Source organism: Pseudophryne corroboree (genome assembly GCF_028390025.1).
Source record: "Pseudophryne corroboree isolate aPseCor3 chromosome 3 unlocalized genomic scaffold, aPseCor3.hap2 SUPER_3_unloc_14, whole genome shotgun sequence".
In the NCBI taxonomy this organism is placed as follows: domain Eukaryota; kingdom Metazoa; phylum Chordata; class Amphibia; order Anura; family Myobatrachidae; genus Pseudophryne; species Pseudophryne corroboree.
Genome location: NW_026967502.1, coordinates 1032107 through 1050188, shown reverse-complemented (window position 1 = coordinate 1050188; position 18082 = coordinate 1032107). Strand labels below are relative to the sequence as shown.

Sequence of the window (18082 nt, the reverse complement as noted above, 5' to 3'; positions counted from 1 at the left end):
GGGCCTTGTGAGGAAGATCTATCGACTTTAGGATCGAGGACTAAATTAAAATCACATAATAGCCTAATTTTATATAATTCCTCAAGGGTTTCCAGTAGGAATGGGATTTGATGGGAGTTAGGGGCATATATAGATACTAAGGTTACCAAGGTATTGTCAATAGTACTGTACCTATAAGAATAAGATAACGACCATTTTTATCTGATTTGTCGGTGCAGAGTAGAAGGGGTATGTCTATGAAATAATATAGCCACGCCATTGCGTTTAGTGGGGCCATCAGTAGTATAACAGGTGGGGTACCTATGATCATGGAAAACTAGGGGGGATGAAGAAGAAAAATGTGTCTCTTGAAAAGCCACAATAGGGTCATTCTGACCCGTTCACTCGCTGCATTTTAATGCAGCAGGGCGAATGGGTCCCTGCTGCGCCGGCGCCGTAATGCACCTGCTCATGCCGGATGGCCGAAGACTGTAGCAGGACAGCGATCGCCTCTGCCTGATTGACAGGCAGAGGCGATCGATGGGCGAAATGGCGGCATTTGGCTTCCGTTTCGTAGGCGCGGTCCTGCCAACACAGGCGTGGCCGGACCGAACGGGGGGCGGGCCACAGCAGCTGCATGACGTCATACACAGCCACTGCAGACCGGGGAGTGAGGAGTAGCTCCTGGCCAGCTCGCTAAAGCTGCGCTGGTTGGGAGTTACTCCTAAAGTGCAAAGGCATGCCTTTGCACTTCTACGGGGGGCCGGCACTGACATGCGGGGTGGGCTAGCCCTGTGCAGGGCATCCCCCCGCATGTCAGGGAACATGATCGTAGCTGTGCAAAATTTTGCACATCTACGATCAACTTGGAATGACCCCCAATGTCAGCTCTATAGCGGTGAAATGAAGTAAGGGCCAATCGACATTTATGGGGGTAGTTCAGGCCTTTAACATTAAGAGAAATTACCTTAACCATCAATGATCATAAAAACAAAAGTACCTATGGGTGCCATGGGTGTACCTGTCGGAAGAACTTAGAAGGGACAGGGAATAAAAAAAAATCAAATAAAAAAAGGGGGATGGGGAAAACCAGAAAAACTTGAAAAGAACCCAAAAGGCCTAGTATATCGGACCACAGTAGGTGCCACAAAAAAACCCCAATATGGCAACATAGTTAACTGGTGGGGGGAGGCCATTGCAAGCCTCACCCATGAAACCTTATACGTAACGTAACATATGAGAACCACAAGAGATAAGCATACAAACTAAGTATGGGAGCACATGAGATACATCAAATACCATATATAGATACCATAAATGAACGATACTTGCGGATGTAATAACAGAACCCAGTGCCAACGTAGGAAGCACTCTAACAGAAGTCCGGTCAAAGGCGAAGACACATGCCATGGACAAACCATATAAATGTGGAGAGTCATTAGAAACAGAGAACAGATACTGTCCCGGCACTAGGTGCCTTCAACTCAACAAGAACCAGAGAGAATGGAGGTATTGAGTTAGTAGATTGTCAACCCACTTTGGACCAGTCTGGTTGCACAGGAGGACCTTGAGAGGACAGAGGGGCCAAGACAGGGATGCTCCAGTCCGTCAAAAGTTTGACACCGGCTTCCAACGATGAGATGACATAAGTGGAGTTGTCTTTTCGAACTAGCACTTTAACCGGGAATCCACATCTATGCTGTATTTCCCAGTCACGGAGGGCTTTCGTGATTGGTTGAAAAGATCTGTGTTTATTTATAGTGTGGATTGATAGATCCGGAAATATTTGTAAGTTATCCAAGACATCCATGTCTTCTGCCATATGAGTGGCCTTGAGAATGTCCTCCTTGATGTGAATAAAATGGAGATGCAGGAGGACGTCACTAGGAGAGCTACTGGGAGCAGAACGATGCTTCGTCAAGCGATGGATTCTATCAATCAACAGATCCCGGTCTTCTACTGAAGGCAACAATTTTTTTTAAAGAGGGACAGAGCAAAGTACTGAAGTTCACCGGACGACACTGTTTCTGGAACGCCCCTGATCTTGATATTGTTCTCTCTAGATCTATCCTCGAGATCGGCTAGCTTGTCTTCAACTGCCGATAATTCCGCCAAGACTGAGTTGTGAGAGGTGAGAAGTTTATTATGAGAAGAGACCAACTCCTGGACTTTATCCTCTAAGTCAGAGCTGGCCAAACCAGTCCTCGAGATCTACCAACAGTTCACATTTTCCAGACCACCTAGCTGGTGCACAGGTGTAGTCATTACTAATTAAGATGTGCTGCATTCATTCCTAACTGACAATTCTACAGATCTCCAGGAGGCCCAGAAAATATGAACTGTTGGTAGATCTTGAGGACCGGTTTGGCCAGCCCTGCTCTAAGTTATTAGTGCGGATGCCTATATCGGTCGCCTCACCCGTAAGTTGAGTAAGTCTGTCCGTAAAGCCTGAAGCATCTGGTGTAGCGTACAGACTGTAAGAGGTGCATCTGTGGCGAGGTCAGGCCCAGAAGTAGGAAGAGGGGAGGGTGCAACAGTGGATGTTGATGCTGCACTGAACTTCCCTTTTGGCATAGGTTCAGGAGTACGATTGGAGACAAATTTAATAGGAGGTGCAAGGGCAGAGATTTTGGACCTTTTAGGAGGCATATTGCCTGTCCGGAGATAGAAATAGTAAACAGCAATAAAAAGACCAAAAGTTAGAAGGCTTGTGGTTCTATAACAGGCAGTATGCAGCATTGGCGGTTTCATGGGTGCATGCAAGATATGTCACATGGATAGCATGGAGGCAGAGATTAGGCTAAATTGCAAAGATGTTTAGCAAGTAAAATATATTCAGAGACCAACCTGCAGCACCAAGAGTCCAGAAAAGTAGGAGTCCACACGACAGCCAAGGGTCAATAGGATTGCATAATACGGTCCTGGTGATTACAACCATCCCATTGGTGCAGTTGTACTTTTTATACTAGATATACAGATGTGCCCACAGGTGCTATCCTGAAGAGAGGACTTGTATATAGCAAGATACTCAGGCGAGGGAGCAGAATGGAAGGGTAATAACTGCCACTGTGGTGGTGTCACACAACACACTGTCAAAATAGATCGTAGTGGTGCAGCAGCAGGGACTCAGCTAAACATGGGGGTGCCAGGGCCTGCACCCCTAAATTTTTACAGCATACAGGGCCAGTGTAATATTATTTTAACAGCAGCACCCCTGTACTTTTATAGCATACTGTCACGAACCGATCATGGGGGAGGTTAGGTTTAGGCACTAAGGGGAGGGTTATGGTTAGTCTGTGGGGAGGTTAGGTTTAGGCACTAAGGGGAGGGTTAAGGTTAATCTGCGAGGCTGAGAGGTTAGGTTTAGGCACTAAGGGGAGGGTTATGGTTAGTCTGTGGGGAGGTTAGGTTTAGGCACTAGGGAGGGTTATGATTAGTCTGCTGGCTGGGGGAGGTTAGGTTTAGGCACTAAGGGGAGGGTTATGGTTAGTCTGCGGGGAGGTTAGGTTTAGGCACTAGGGAGGGTTATGGTTAGTCTGCTGGCTGGGGGAGGGTAGGTTTAGGCACTAAGGGGAGGGTTATGGTTAGTCTGTGGGGAGGTTAGGTTTAGGCACTAGGGAGGGTTATGGTTAGTCTGCTGGCTGGGGGAGGTTAGGTTTAGGCACTAAGGGGAGGGTTATGGTTAGTCTGCGGGGAGGTTAGGTTTAGGCACTAGGGAGGGTTATGGTTAGTCTGCTGGCTGGGGGAGGTTAGTTTAGGCACTAAGGGGAGGGTTATGGTTAGTCTGTGGGGAGGTTAGGTTTAGGCACTAGGGAGGGTTATGGTTCGTCTGCTGGCTGGGGGAGGTTAGGTTTAGGCACTAAGGGGAGGGTTATGGTTAGTCTGCGGGGAGGTTAGGTTTAGGCAATAGGGAGGGTTAGGCTTAGTCTGCAGGGCTGGGGAGAGGTTAGGTTTAGGCACAATGGGGAGAGTTAGGCTGCAGGAAGGGAGGGCTACAGTTAGGCAATAAAAAGGTAGAATAAGCACTAAGGAGGGAGGGTTAGGCTGTGGGGGGTGGTGGTTAGGGTTATGCTACTGGTATGTAGGGTTAGGGTTAAGGGGGTAGAAGGGAAGGGTTAGAATACTTAGCAGCTGTCAGGATTCTGCACATCAGAATACAGATGTTGGTCTTCGTACCACTGGGATCCCAATACCATCCTACTGTGTCCATGGCATTGCAGACAGGAACCCCTGACCCTGGTGCGGGTGTAATGTAGTGGGACATGTCATATATCGGTGATGTTGTAGCCCCAGCGACTGGTGAGGCACGATGTCTGGTCACTTTACAATGATAGGGATCTGGTATATAAGGGATGGTTTTGATGATTATTTTATGTTGTTGATAAAATGTTTCCCAGGACTGAAACGTTGGACATTGGCACAGCTTATTGTGTGACATCTTCTGTACTTGTACATAACAATGACAGGAATAGAATGTCTTATATGTGGTGATACATGTTTTGGCACAGGTAGGGAATGTGTATGTGCAGTGGGGGTGATATGGTGGGTGCATGGGAGAGGGGTGGTCAAGGGGAGGGCCCCCAGAGATATCAGTGTACCGGGCCCTGTGATTTCTGTTGCTGGCCCTGCCACTCAGTTCCGGGTTGGTGGCCATGATTACTCTGGTTGTTAGACCATTATATGCTCGCAATAACGGAGCGTCATTTCCGCTTCCAGTTTTCCGGAGATTCGGATTACCACAAAAATATGAATAATAATATTTTTATTATGTGCAGTAGATGCAATTACAGGTTGAGTATCCCATATCCAAATATTCCGAAATACGGAATATTCCGAAATACAGACTTTTTTGAGTGAGACTGAGATAGTGAAACCTTTGTTTTTTGATGGCTCAATGTACACAAACTTTGTTTAATACACAAAGTTATTAAAAATATTGTATTAAATGACCTTCAGGCTGTGTGTATATAAGGTGTATATGAAACAGAAATGAATTGTGTGAATGTAGACACACTTTGTTTAATGCACAAAGTTACAAAAAATATTGGCTAAAATGACCTGCAGGCTGTGTGTATAAGGTGTATATGTAACATAAATGCATTCTGTGCTTAGACTTAGGTCCCAATACCATGATATCTCATTATGGTATGCAATTATTCCAAAATACGGAAAAATCCCATATCCAAAATACCTCTGGTCCCAAGCATTTTGGATAAGGGATACTCAACCTGTATTATGGTAAAGAGGCATTTCTATACATATATAACCTTGAGAGGGTTGGTTACAATGTCTGTAAATTGGGTTTAGGTATAAGTTAACAGAAGGGATATACCTTATTCATATTACAGGATATCCTGTGTTGGCCATATTGGAATCATTAACTATGCTAATTGTTAGCCCTATATAAACCCTGTCTGGCACTAGGCCAGTCATTACCCCTGAGGAAGTCTGGGGGTGAGGACACTTGCTCCACCTGGATGAAACACGTTGGGTACTCATGGCTGGATGCTGAGATTCAGATAAGCGATATACCTTTCTAACTAATGTACCAGCAGCTACTAGCAGTCCTGTAGTGCTCTGAGCTTGTCTTGTGGTTTTACACTATGTGGGTTTTTATGCTTTTATGTCTTTTGGATCTTCATGAAACTAATGAAAAAGTCCTGGTGGTGTCAACAACTCTGTGTGGATCTCAAGATAAAGAGTATAAGATCAGCCATTTTCTGATTGCTATATGGTACGGGTTCACTTATACGCCTTTTTCACAATTGAGCTGATCTACATCAGCTATTTGCACTAGGAGGTGCTCTTGTTTATTTTTTGTCACAGCTATCTATATATATATATATATATATAGTCACCTATTTTAACTTAGCTATGTATATTCACATATATTTTTTAAGCTAAGCGTACTAATATATATATATATATATATATATATAGAGAGAGAGAGAGAGAGAGAGAGAGAGAGAGAGAGAGAGAGACTCAATTATATATTGACATTTTTGTACTCAGCTACATATACTGATAGACCTTCCTGGGGAAGAGGAGGCCCCTTGAAATCTCCAGGCCTGGTGCAGCCATGGAGTCCTCAGCCCAGTAATGATAACCAGCCAGAGGATATGGAAACCGGCATGGTTGGGTCTGTAGAGCTGCAGGAGCCTAATATTTTTGTATCCCGCACCAGACAAAGAATATAGTATTAGTCTAATGGAATTAACAAAACCAGCTATAGATTTATACCAAAATTTGGATTTCAAGTGATTCACAAAGCTGGAGGTGCTCCTACAATCAAAGAAAGCTGAACAAACTTATACGCATTCTGTTGGGAAAGACCAATAGAAGAAATAGATTGCTTTTTGGAGCACTCTTTTTGATACTTTTGATATTTAAGTTGACATGATTATAATATTTTAAAACGTAACCTTTATTATCTATCAATAAAATAAGTGGGGTAATATGAAGACATTACGAAGATAATTAGGAAAACGTATTGATTGTACTGAACCCCATGTCTCTCTAACACACATGTAATAAACATGAACTTATGTGGTGAAGTGTTTCTGAAAATGTATTAATAAACTAACTTATTGTATATAACTGTGGTCCTTCAATTGTTAAAAGACGCTATTATATGCAGCATTAATTCATACAGGATAGTAGGGTGATAATTATACCTCTAGTACCAAGAGCCTTGCATAATCCATAACAAAGTGCACCAACATCACTGATTATCCAGGCTGGGGACTCTTACATTTAATTTAACTGAATATAATTGTAACAAAGAAATGTAGCAAATACTGCTTATAATCCAGAGCATACTGTATGTACATTTGTTGCATTTTGTCAATATCTTCAATGGATTGGACTTTCTCCAGGTTACAACTTATGTTTATGCAATAATGCTACACCTTATTTCCCAAACGTTATTGCTCAGGAATTTTGATAACGTCCACCAACCTTTCAAAGAATGCTGTATGGCACTTACCAATGTTAAATACAGGTAATAGGGACTATACTTATAATGTTATTCCCCCTGTAGAGAAATAGTCAATGGTTAAAGTATAAATGTGTGTACTCGTGCACAGATTATAGGTACCAGAAATCCGCACATTATATCCATTGATAATGTTTCAGTGATTTATCACATTGTGCTCATAATGGCTACAATTCCACATTTATTACCACATACCATTAACAAATACCCATTATGCAAGGAAACCTGTAATCTACACACCGTAAAATACACCAGAAATGTGTATGTAACAGTGACCAATTACACAGAACATAGGCCCTCATTCCGAGTTGATCGGTCGCAATGCGAATTTAGCAGAGTTACACACGCTAAGCCTACGCCTACTGGGAGTGTATCTTAGCTTCTTAAAAGTGTGAACGAAGTATACGCAATATTGCGAACACAAACTACTTAGCAGTTTTAGAGTAGCTCCACACTTACTCTGCCTGTGCGATCAGTTCAGTGCTTGTCGTTCCTGGTTTGACGTCACAAACACACCCAGCGTTCGCTCAGACACTCCCCCGTTTCTCCAGCCACTCCTGCGTTTTTTCCGGAAACGGTAGCGTTTTCAACCACACGCCCATAAAACGCTGTGTTTCCGCCCAGTAACACCCATTTCCTGTCAATCACAGTACGATCGCCGGTGCGAAGAAAAAGCCGTGAGTAAAAATGCTATCTTCATTGCAGAATTACTTGGCGCAGTCGCAGTGCGAACATTGCGCATGCGCTCTAAGCGGATTTTCACTGCGATGCGAAAAAAAAGAACGAGCGAATGACTCGGAATGAGGGCCATAGATCTCTTAATTACATTGCTGCTTATCTAAAAGCAGGGGTTCATTCCACACAAGGATACTCTGGCTACGCTTGCCATATTCTATGATACACACGGGCTGAAGAAGGCTTTCTTGCTCTAAGCATAGTTTGGATTACTTGTTTCGAAAATCCTTTAGCCTCTAAGATAGGCGATACAGACGACTGTGACAACAAGGTCCCTGAAATAGCATATCTGGACGTTAAGGGAGCAATATCGGTGCTTCCACGGACATTCTCAACAGATTTGTGTACCAATGCCTTCTTGGCCAAGCTGGAGCTATTAGAATGATCGCTCCTTTTGCCTGTTTTATCTTTCTCACTACTCTGGGTAACAGAGATATTGGAGGGAACAGATATGCCAGCTGAAACCTCCATTCTACTGACAGTGCGTCTACAAGGACCGCTCCTGGGTCCCTTATTCTCGATCCGTACTTCGGAACTTTGTTGTTTAGACGAGACGCCATAAGGTCTATCTCTGGTACACCCCATCTGTTCACCAGTGTCTGAAACACTTCTGGGTGTAGTGCCCATTCGGTTTCCTGAATGGTGTGCCGACTGAGAAAGTCTGCTTCCCAGTTTAGTACACCCGGGACAAACACCGCTGACAATGCTGGGAGATGGAGTTCAGCCCATCTTAGAATGGGAGTTACTTCCTCCATCAGACTCTTGCTGTGAGTTCCTCCTTGATGATTGAGATATGCTACTGCCGTCGCATTGTCTGAGCGGATCTGGACTGGTCTTCCTTGTAGATTGTCCTTTGCCTGAACCAGAGCCAAGTGAATGGCCCTTATTTCTAACAGATTTATTGGCAGGCGACTTTCCCTTGCGGTCCATTTTCCTTGGAACCATAGGCTTTCGAGTACCGCCCCCCAACCTTGCAGGCTGGCATCTGTTGTCAGTACTTGCCACTCTTTTATCCAAAAGGGTCTCCCCTTGTTTAAATGGTCTGTCTGTAGCCACCACGCTAGAGACCTTTTTACGTTTACTGGAATCTTTATCATCTGCTTCTTTATCGTCTGAGTATTTCCATTCCATTTGGTCAGAATAAGGGGCTGCAACGGTCTGGAGTGGAATTGCGCATATTGCACCATGTCGAAGGTTGATACCATCAGACCCAACAGTCGCATTGCTGCATGGACTGACATTGTATGGGCCTGCAACGCTTCCTGAGCCATAACCTGCACCTTGACTATCTTTTTCTCTGGTAAGAGAACCTTCTGTAGGTTTGAATCCAATATGGCTCCCAAATGAACCATCCGCTATGACGGATTCAGGGATGACTTTTCCCAATTTATGAGCCACACGTGTCTCTGTAAACAAACTATCGTCTGTTGAAGATGGCTCAACAGTAAATCTTGAGACTGTGCTAAGATTAACAGGTCGTCTAGGTATGGGAATATTCTTATCCCCTGTTTGCGCAGACAAGCTGCCATAACCACCATGATCTTGGTAAACACCCTGGGTGCTGTAGCTAGCCCGAAAGGCAGAGCTTGGAACTGGAAATGTTCCTGGAGGATGGCAAACCTGAGGTAACACTGATGTGACAGTGCTATAGGCACATGCAGGTAAGCATCCCGTACATCCAGAGATACCATGTAATCTCCAGGTTCCATAGCCAACATTATGGAGCGCAACGTCTCCATGTGGAACTTCGGGATCCATATGTATCTGTTCAGCATTTTCAGATTTAGAATTGGTCGATATGACCCATTTGGCTTCTGGATTAGTAATAGATTGAAGTAAAACCCCTGTCCCCTTTGTGATGGAGGTACTGGGACAATCACACCTGACTGCAGTAATTTTCGGACTGCTTCTTGCAGGGCATTGTCCTTCGACTCTATACGAGACGGGCTGGTGCAAAAAAATATTTGAGGAGGCTGTCTCCTGAATGGGAACCCATACCCCTGAGATACTACCTTCTGCACCCAAGCATCTGCTGTTGACTGTTGCCATATGTGTGCAAAAAGAAGGAGTCGGCCCCCAACCCTGGAATCCTCCAGGCGGAGGCCCGTCTCTTCAGGCTGAGGGTTTCTGTTCAGGTTTGGAAGCTGGCTTTTGCTAGCCCACTGCTTCCTGCCCCTGGATTAAAACTGGGGTTGCTTAGGCTCCTCTTTAGCTTTCGCTTTGCCAACGAAATGAGCAAAATTTTAAACCCTTGGATTTAGGGTTATAAGCAGCCGGAAATCTGACCTTTTTCGATTCAGCCTCTGATTCTAGGATATCCGATAAGTGTTTTCCAAATAATATATTACCGACAAAAGGCAATGCTTCCAATTCTTTCTTTGATTTCGCATCTGCTTTCCAGGTACATAGCCAAACTGCTCTCCGAGCGACTACTGTCAAGGCTGGAGCTTTAGAAGCAACTGTACCCATATCAATTGCTGCTTCTTCCAAATATTGTGCAGATTGTCTTAAACGGCAAAAATGATCCTCATGCTCCCTAGTAGGAGAAGGGATGCTATTCTCTAGTTCCTCTATCCATTCGCCCATTGCCTTTGCTATCCAGGCCGAAGCCATAGCAGGTCTTACTTCTGCTCCTACTAGAGAAAAAATATTTTTCAACAGGCTCTCTACCCTCCTGTCTGTGACATCATTCAATGAGGTAGATGACAGTGGTAAAACAGATTTATGCACGAGTCGAAGAACATGTGCATCTACTTTTGGAGGAACTTCTCTCCTCGAACAATCCACAGCAGGACATGGATAATAAGAATCCCATCTCTTAAGAATCTTGTACTTTTTACTGGGCGCTGCCCAAGACTCATCCATAATTTCCGTCAGCTCATCTGATGCTGGGAATTCAGCTTTCACTGATTTTGTTTGTTTAAATACAGGTGCTTTAGCTTTTAACACTGTCTTGGCTGGCTCTTCCAACGAGAGAACAGCCTTCACAGCATTAATAAGATCAGCTACATCCTCTGAACTAAAGCTCTGCGACTGATCATCAAACTGAGTTGAATCTATTGTATCATCATCATCCGATGTATCATCTTGTGTAGTCTGCCACACAGACATATCTGTCTTAGTCTTACCTGTCCCCTGGTTGCTTGTAGAGGCTACTGGAACCAAACCATAGGAAGGGAGCTGCATCTATGGGTTCATAGTGTAACCTAACCCTTGAGGTGGTGCTACCAGAGCTAACCTGTCCGCTATTGAAGACAGAGTCTTTGCGAACATATTCCATGGTGGCTCTGTTGGCGGTTGAACCAACCCCTGTTTCTTACTTCGCTGAAAAGCTAAACAGTTTGCACACAAGCCCTCATAAGTGACCAATTGATTCATATCAATTACCCCTGACTTACAAGATAAGCATGTTAGGGCTGTAGGAGTGCTTGATAAATTCTCCTCATCACTTTTGCCGCTTACAGACATGGTATTAACCTGTTAATGACTACACAATTTGTGACTGAAAATCATCCTATATGTCAGTATATAGAGGTGAGATCAATCTGACCACAGTGCACCTGATTTGAGGGTCAGAACAGGACTGACATTACACAGAAAAGTCAGCACACATACTAGCAGTCAGTCACATGTTAAAGCATTGGACATTGTCATATGAGAATACAACCTCCATAACAACTTATACATAAGTAGGAAAATTGTACTTCTGTTTTAAACTGGTTCTTTTTTCAATATAGCATGCAGAAAGCACAGTAATATACAGGTCTCATATGCAATAGGTACTAAAAATGAACAATGCATACTAAGAAGTAGAGAGAATTTTTAGTACTGTATACCCTGCCTCCGGAGAGCGGGATACAGGGAGACTCACCACACTTCCATATCCAAGCAAATATGCTCGTAAGACGCTGAGTGGATTCAGACGCTACTGGTGTACACTGCCACTCTTGATAACTGATAACAGACACGGACACTCACCAACGGACATGGATGCTGAGCGACTTCCACGTGTATGCAGACGCTAAGGCCTGCGACTCGGTCTGGCGGGTTTATATCCAGTGTACACAACCGCAGCTTCTAAGCTGCGACCGAGTACCCTCGTGGTAGCGTCTGAGCCGGAAGTGAGGTCATCTAGTTCATGAAACGAGAGACACGCGGGAACTGGCCATGAACTCGGAGGAGGGGCGGCAAGGAGAGCGTCTGAATCCCCCTGTTGACTAAAATTCAAAGGATCGCGGCCTCTACCTAGTCCTGGCGCCTATGATCCCCGGAGCGTAGTGCTGTCACACTCGAGATGTTCGGCGCATCAACACACTGTTTGTAGTCTCCACCAAATCAGTGTAGCTGTGTCCTGACCCCTCTAGTAAGAGGAAGTCCATAGACTCACCGTCTCCCCATGCTCCGGCCACAGCCTGGTTATGTCTGCTGGACCTGCTAGAACATCCGACACAGACACCCGTCGAGACAGCACTGATACCCGAAGTTAAGCGTTGTTGCGACCCGGTGGGGAGTTGTTGGAGCGACTCCTTCTAGTATGCGTTTAAGACGCTGTTAAGATAAGTTTCTCAAAAAACAATATAGTAAGTCTATAAAAATAAAATAATAAAAGCTCGAGGCTGCTCTCACAGCAGCCCTGTGACCATGTGGCTTCCTGCCGCACCAAGCAAAAACTGATCTGACTGAGTCAGTGGGCGGGACTATATAGTGGAGGCCCCAATGCATCCTGGGAGGCCAGAAAGCTCGTGACTGTGTTAGTGCCTTTATCACTGTCGCTCGACAATATCCCAATGTTATCCTGTGGATAATCCTGTGGACCCAGCCAGAGAAAATATGATTTCCTTAATATAAAAGAACCTTCTATACCAACAATTTATGTTCTACTGAAAGTTCATAAGGACCCCCTCCACCCACCTCGTCGCCCAATAATATCAGGGACCAATAGTCTAACATCAAATCTGTCAGCACTAATTGACTATTTTTTGCAGCCTATGGTCGCAAAAACAAAGGCGTATCTGAAAGATACGGGCGATGTATTGAGAAAACTTACCAACTTGCAATACACTAGCTCCACCATTTTATGCAGTGCAGATGTATGCACCCTGTATACTGTTATTAAGAAAGAGAAGGGTCTGGAAGCAATTTCCTATTTTTTATACAAAAGTGATTATGACGATTTAACTAAAAAATTCATCCTGGATGGTATAGGTTTCATTTTAGATAATTATTTCTATTTTGATGGCACTTATTACATCCAACAAGTGGGGACAGCCATAAGTACCAGATTTGCCCCCAGTTATGCCAATTTATACATGGCATATTGGGAAGGTCATAACATCTTTAAGGTGGATGGACTGGGGGCAGATCTGGTATACTGGCATCGATATATCGATAATGTCCTATTCCTTTGGAATGGACAGAAAGTGGACCTCCTAGCCTTCATGGATAGACTGAATCAGAATGATTTTAATCTTAAATTTGTAACAACTAGTAGTACAAAAGAAAATTCCATTTTGGACTTATGTATATATGTAGAAGACACCCTTAAAACCAAAACCTTTAGGAAGGCAACAGATTCTAATGGATATATAGAAATGGGTAGTTTACATCACCCGAATTGGCTAGACGGTATTCCGTTTAGCCAATTTACACATATTAAGCGGAACTGTAGTGACCAAACTATCTGTAATGAACAAATTATAGAAACCACCAACAGATTTATCAATAAAGGTTATCCAGTAGATCTCTTAAATAAATCACAGGCTAAAGTAGAAAACATCAATAGGGATGACCTTTTAAAAGAAAAAGAGAAGAAATCTAAAGATGAGAGGAATAAGTGGTCTTTTATCAGCCAGTATAATCCCCTGCACAAAGATATTGAAAGAATTTTTAGAAAGAATTGGTATTTATTACAGAAAGATCCAGTTATAGAAAAAGAGATACCTGATAGACCTACTTTCATCTATAGGAAAGCGCCATCATTGAAGGATAAACTAGTAAGGAGTGTGATAGATGACAATACGAGAGCCAGCACCAGAACTAAGAGCTTCCATAGATGTGGCCAGTGTCTGATGTGTAGGACAGTTAAGAGTAAGTCCAGTAAAATTACTGAATTCATGGTTAATGACACGTACAGAATTAATGATTTTATGATGTGTGAATCAAAAAATGTCATCTACGGCATAGAATGTGCATGTGGGTTGATCTATGTAGGCAGGACAAGCAGAAATCTTAAGACCCATCTCACAGAACATGTGTATAACATTCGGAAAGGGCTGGAAACACTTTCTCTTTCAGCCCATTTTAAAACTCAACATGATAAGAAAGAATATTTTGTAAAAAGGTTCTGGGGAATAGAACAGATTAAACCCACATGGCGGTCTAAAGATATATAAAGTAGATTAGCGGAGAATGAGATGAAATGGATTTTTTAATTAAGTACTCTGCAATCTAAAGGATTAAATACCGATTTTGAAATGAAGTGGATTTTAAAGTGTTTTTTAAAGTGTTTTGATATATTGATATTTATATTCATTCCTATGCCATCATCCGTGTATATGTATTCGTAATTTTATTTATTTATATATATTTTTGTATCATGTATAAAACTAATCATCTATGTATTTTAATATCATAGTACTAAAATGATTTATATCTTTTCTTTGGTTTTGCATATCTATGGGACTAATAATGGAAAACTACCAGAGGCCGATTGCATAAAAGAACTTTTCTTTTTGAATGGGAATGGACTTATTTAATAAACATGGTGCCGATTTGGACCGCATGTGTAGACATGGAACGCATACTTCCGTATAAGAATGACTCCGGGGGACCTTGAAAGATGTTCACCACGTCATATCCCGCCCATTTCCATTGACGACGGGAACAGGAAGTACTTGTTCAGTGGAAACCTCGGCACATGGAACGCATTAGACCAGATGGCACGCATGACGTCACTTTCTGCCCGCCGTCAGCGGCGGTGGGAGTGGGAAGATATGCTCCTATTGGAGGATGGTTATGTCACCACCTCTCCCTGCGATTTTTGAAAGCGGAAACGGGAGGTGTACTATTGGACACAGCTGATGGATATTATGGGGGTAAATTGGATGGGTATAAATGTAACATTCTGTTGTTTAGCCACAAACGCTTCTGATGAAGAACCCAGCAGGGTTGGAAATGCATTAAGCGGTGTGGTTATTTCTAACCTGGTGAATAGAGGCATAGGACTGATCCTGGAAATAATCCTAGGAGTATCCGGAACTCTGTGGGCCTTTTGGATTGATGAGTACACAGTCATCTCTAACACCAGTGATATTACATGCTTTTAAAACTTGTTTGTGAGTGCATTTTTATTAAACTTCTTTCCTTTAAGTGGGAGTCTGCACTATTGCTTTATTTGTTTCAGCAAAGCACAGGAGGATATTAAAAGAATCCAGCAGAAACATCTACCTCCCTTCAATGCAGAGATTATTATACGCTTTCATCCCTTTGATATATTGTGAGTGTGGCGTGTAAATACATTTTTTATTGTTTTTGAATTGGATGTCTACACTATTGTGTGTATTATCTTTTTCAGTCTAAATATTTCAATATGTGGTGATACCTTAGAAGTTATTGCTCTCCCCACAAAGAAAGAGAAGGGAAGTAATATTCATTTATTATATGTAATCATACAAACAGAATTTGCGCAATTAGTACACTTAATATCTTGTAGTATTTGGTGTATGGAAAATTAGTGGATTTTTCTGAAGTGTAAATGCTGCATTTTTTAACTGTTTATCTAGCGCAAAAAACACAATAATTTTTTATCTAAATCAATTGCCTTATGTTATGCCTATTGAAAAATCTATCTTAAATAAAAATAATAAGTTATGTTTTCATTTATTCATGAAACATAAAGAAAAAAAAGAGTGCGCCACACATTAAGGCTTCTTTAGATATAAGCCCACTAGTGTTTTTTTCTAAACCCCTTAACCAGTCATTGCAATTTGCTTAATGGCGCACCTCCAACCAGATTAGCTAATATTTGGTATTAACACTTTCGGATTATTCCCTCTATCGGTTGGTTCATACATAGAAGGATCATAAAACAATTATCATTTGGGCCTGTGCATAGTCCCTCAGACTTAACGTCTTCCCTGGAAATACTTGTGGATGGAGCCCTTCATTCGCTATGCCAGGATTCAAGGGTGGTCAATCTGTTGAAATCAGAGCACTACATTTTGGCCACCATGGTCGGTTCTAGGTTTAAAGCCTAGGTTGTATCTCTCTTTCCAGACACAAGTCTGCAGAGGTGGAAAGACCTGCTGGTGAGAAAATTGTCAACTCAAGCAGAACGTGACCTGTCAACAGCTCCTCCTTCATTTTCTCCAGCAACTGGGGCTGCGAGGAAAAGGATAACATTTCCGAGCCCACCCGCTGGACACAAAAGTAACAATACAAGTGACACATTAACAGGAAGTTGTTTCTGTCATCATAGCGACAATTATCTGGAAATAAGATAATACACAGACACATAAAAAGACTCAATGGAAATATTTTGTTTTTAAACAACTTTATTTCATATCTTTAATACACAGATTCTCCATATTTTAAATGTAAAAAATACTTTACTCTGCACATGGATAAAATATCCTTTAAAGCACAGAAACAATTCAAGTTACATTATAGTAATGCAGGTAAGTAAAACAGATACATATCAGGAGCCAAAAGTCTATGGGGGTCATTCAGACCCAGCCGCAATAGCGGCCAGCAGCAGTTTGCTGTTGGTGACAAAATGCACATGCGCAGCGGCCGTGCAGACACACGTTGCGGTTGCATCTCTGAGGGGTGAACGCGGGCGGGCCGGTGCCATTTTCCAGGGGCTGCGTGATGTCACATCTGCGTTCATCTCTGATTAACCCCCTATAAGCTTCCAGAGTGCACCTCATATCTCATCTTTTCCAAGTTACTACAAATGATATGAGATCGGTAGCAGCACTACTTTCAGGATTATTACACAGAACACACATAAAGGCTGACACAGCAAATAACAGTAACACACACAAGGGATTAATTAGAAATAAGGAAGAATAATCATCATTAAGTCTAATTATGAACTGGTTCTGTGTGGGACCCATACACCTCTTTACTGCCTCCAGCATCCCCTGGTACTACACTGCAGCCATCAGCGCTGTCTCCCCCCTCTACCGCCACCACCGTCTCCCTCCACTACTGCCACCCGCCCTGTCCCCCCCCCTACTGCCACCCGCCCTGTCTTCCCCCACTACTGCCACCACCCTCTGTCCCCCCACTACTGCCATCCGCCCCCCCACTATTGCCATCCACCCTGTCTCCCCCCACTACTGCCACCCACCCAATCTCCTTCCACTACTGTCACCCGCCCTGTCTCCTCCTCACTGCAACCTGCCCCATCTCCCCCCACTACTGCCACCTGCCCCATCTCCCCCCACTACTGCCACCGCCATGTCTCCTTCCACTACTGCCACCACCCTGTCTCCTCCCACTACTGCCACCCGCCCTGTCTCCCCCACTACTGCCACCGCCCTGTCTACACCAACTGCCTTCCACCCTGTCTCCCCCCACTACTGCTACCAGCCCTATCTCCCCCACTACTGCCACCGTCCTGTCTCCCCCATTACTGCCACTGCCCTGTCTTTCCACCACAACTGCATCCGCCCTGTCTCCCCCTACTGCCACCGCCCTGTTTCCCCCGACTACTGCCACCCACTCTGTCTTCCCCACTACTGTCATCACCACCGCCCCATCTCTCCCAACTGCCACCCGCCCGCCTCCCCCCCCCACTACTGCCACCACTGTCTCCCCTCTGACACTTTAGTGCTGCTTGGGAACAATATTACCCACAGACAGTGCCTCCTGCAGCCCCTGCTACAGCACTAGTGCTACCACCCTGTCTCACCCCTGACATCTCAGAACTTCATGGGGATTCTTGGTACTGCTGGTAACAGTCCTTCATCTGCAGATGAAAGCAAGCAGGGCAGTAAGGAGGCAGAAGCTGCTTCTGGTACCATGGACCCTGGTCATGTCGGGCTGGGAGAGTCAGTAAGATTCTGTAATAGGACCCTACAGTAAGTCAGTATGGAGGCAGAAGCTGCTTCTGGTACCATAGACCCTGGTCATGTAGGGCTGGGAGAGTCAGTAAGATTATGTAATAGAGTCACCATCTTACAGGCAGCCGGTGAAGGGAGCAGAGAATGGGTGTTATGTGGCAGGAACGGGCTGGTTAGGTAACAGCCTGGCTGCTGCATTCTGTACAAGTTACAAGCGGTGCAATTCTTTTGCTGGGAGACCCAGGTAGAGGACATTGCAGTAGTCTATGTGTGATGATACAAGTGTATGTATGACTGTAGGTAGATC

General features: G+C 43.8%; 1 protein-coding gene across 1 annotated transcript in view; it reads left to right on the top strand.

The window, feature by feature from the left end:
* LOC134983407 (zinc finger protein 267-like) overlaps positions 1-14100 on the top strand; it is a 43794-nt gene extending 29694 nt beyond the window's left edge. The window contains exon 8 of the mRNA XM_063949098.1: positions 12914-14100. Within this exon, the coding sequence (XP_063805168.1) occupies positions 12914-14100 (1187 nt within the window). The remainder of the gene's footprint in view (positions 1-12913) is intronic.
* The last annotated feature ends 3982 nt before the right edge of the window (positions 14101-18082 follow it).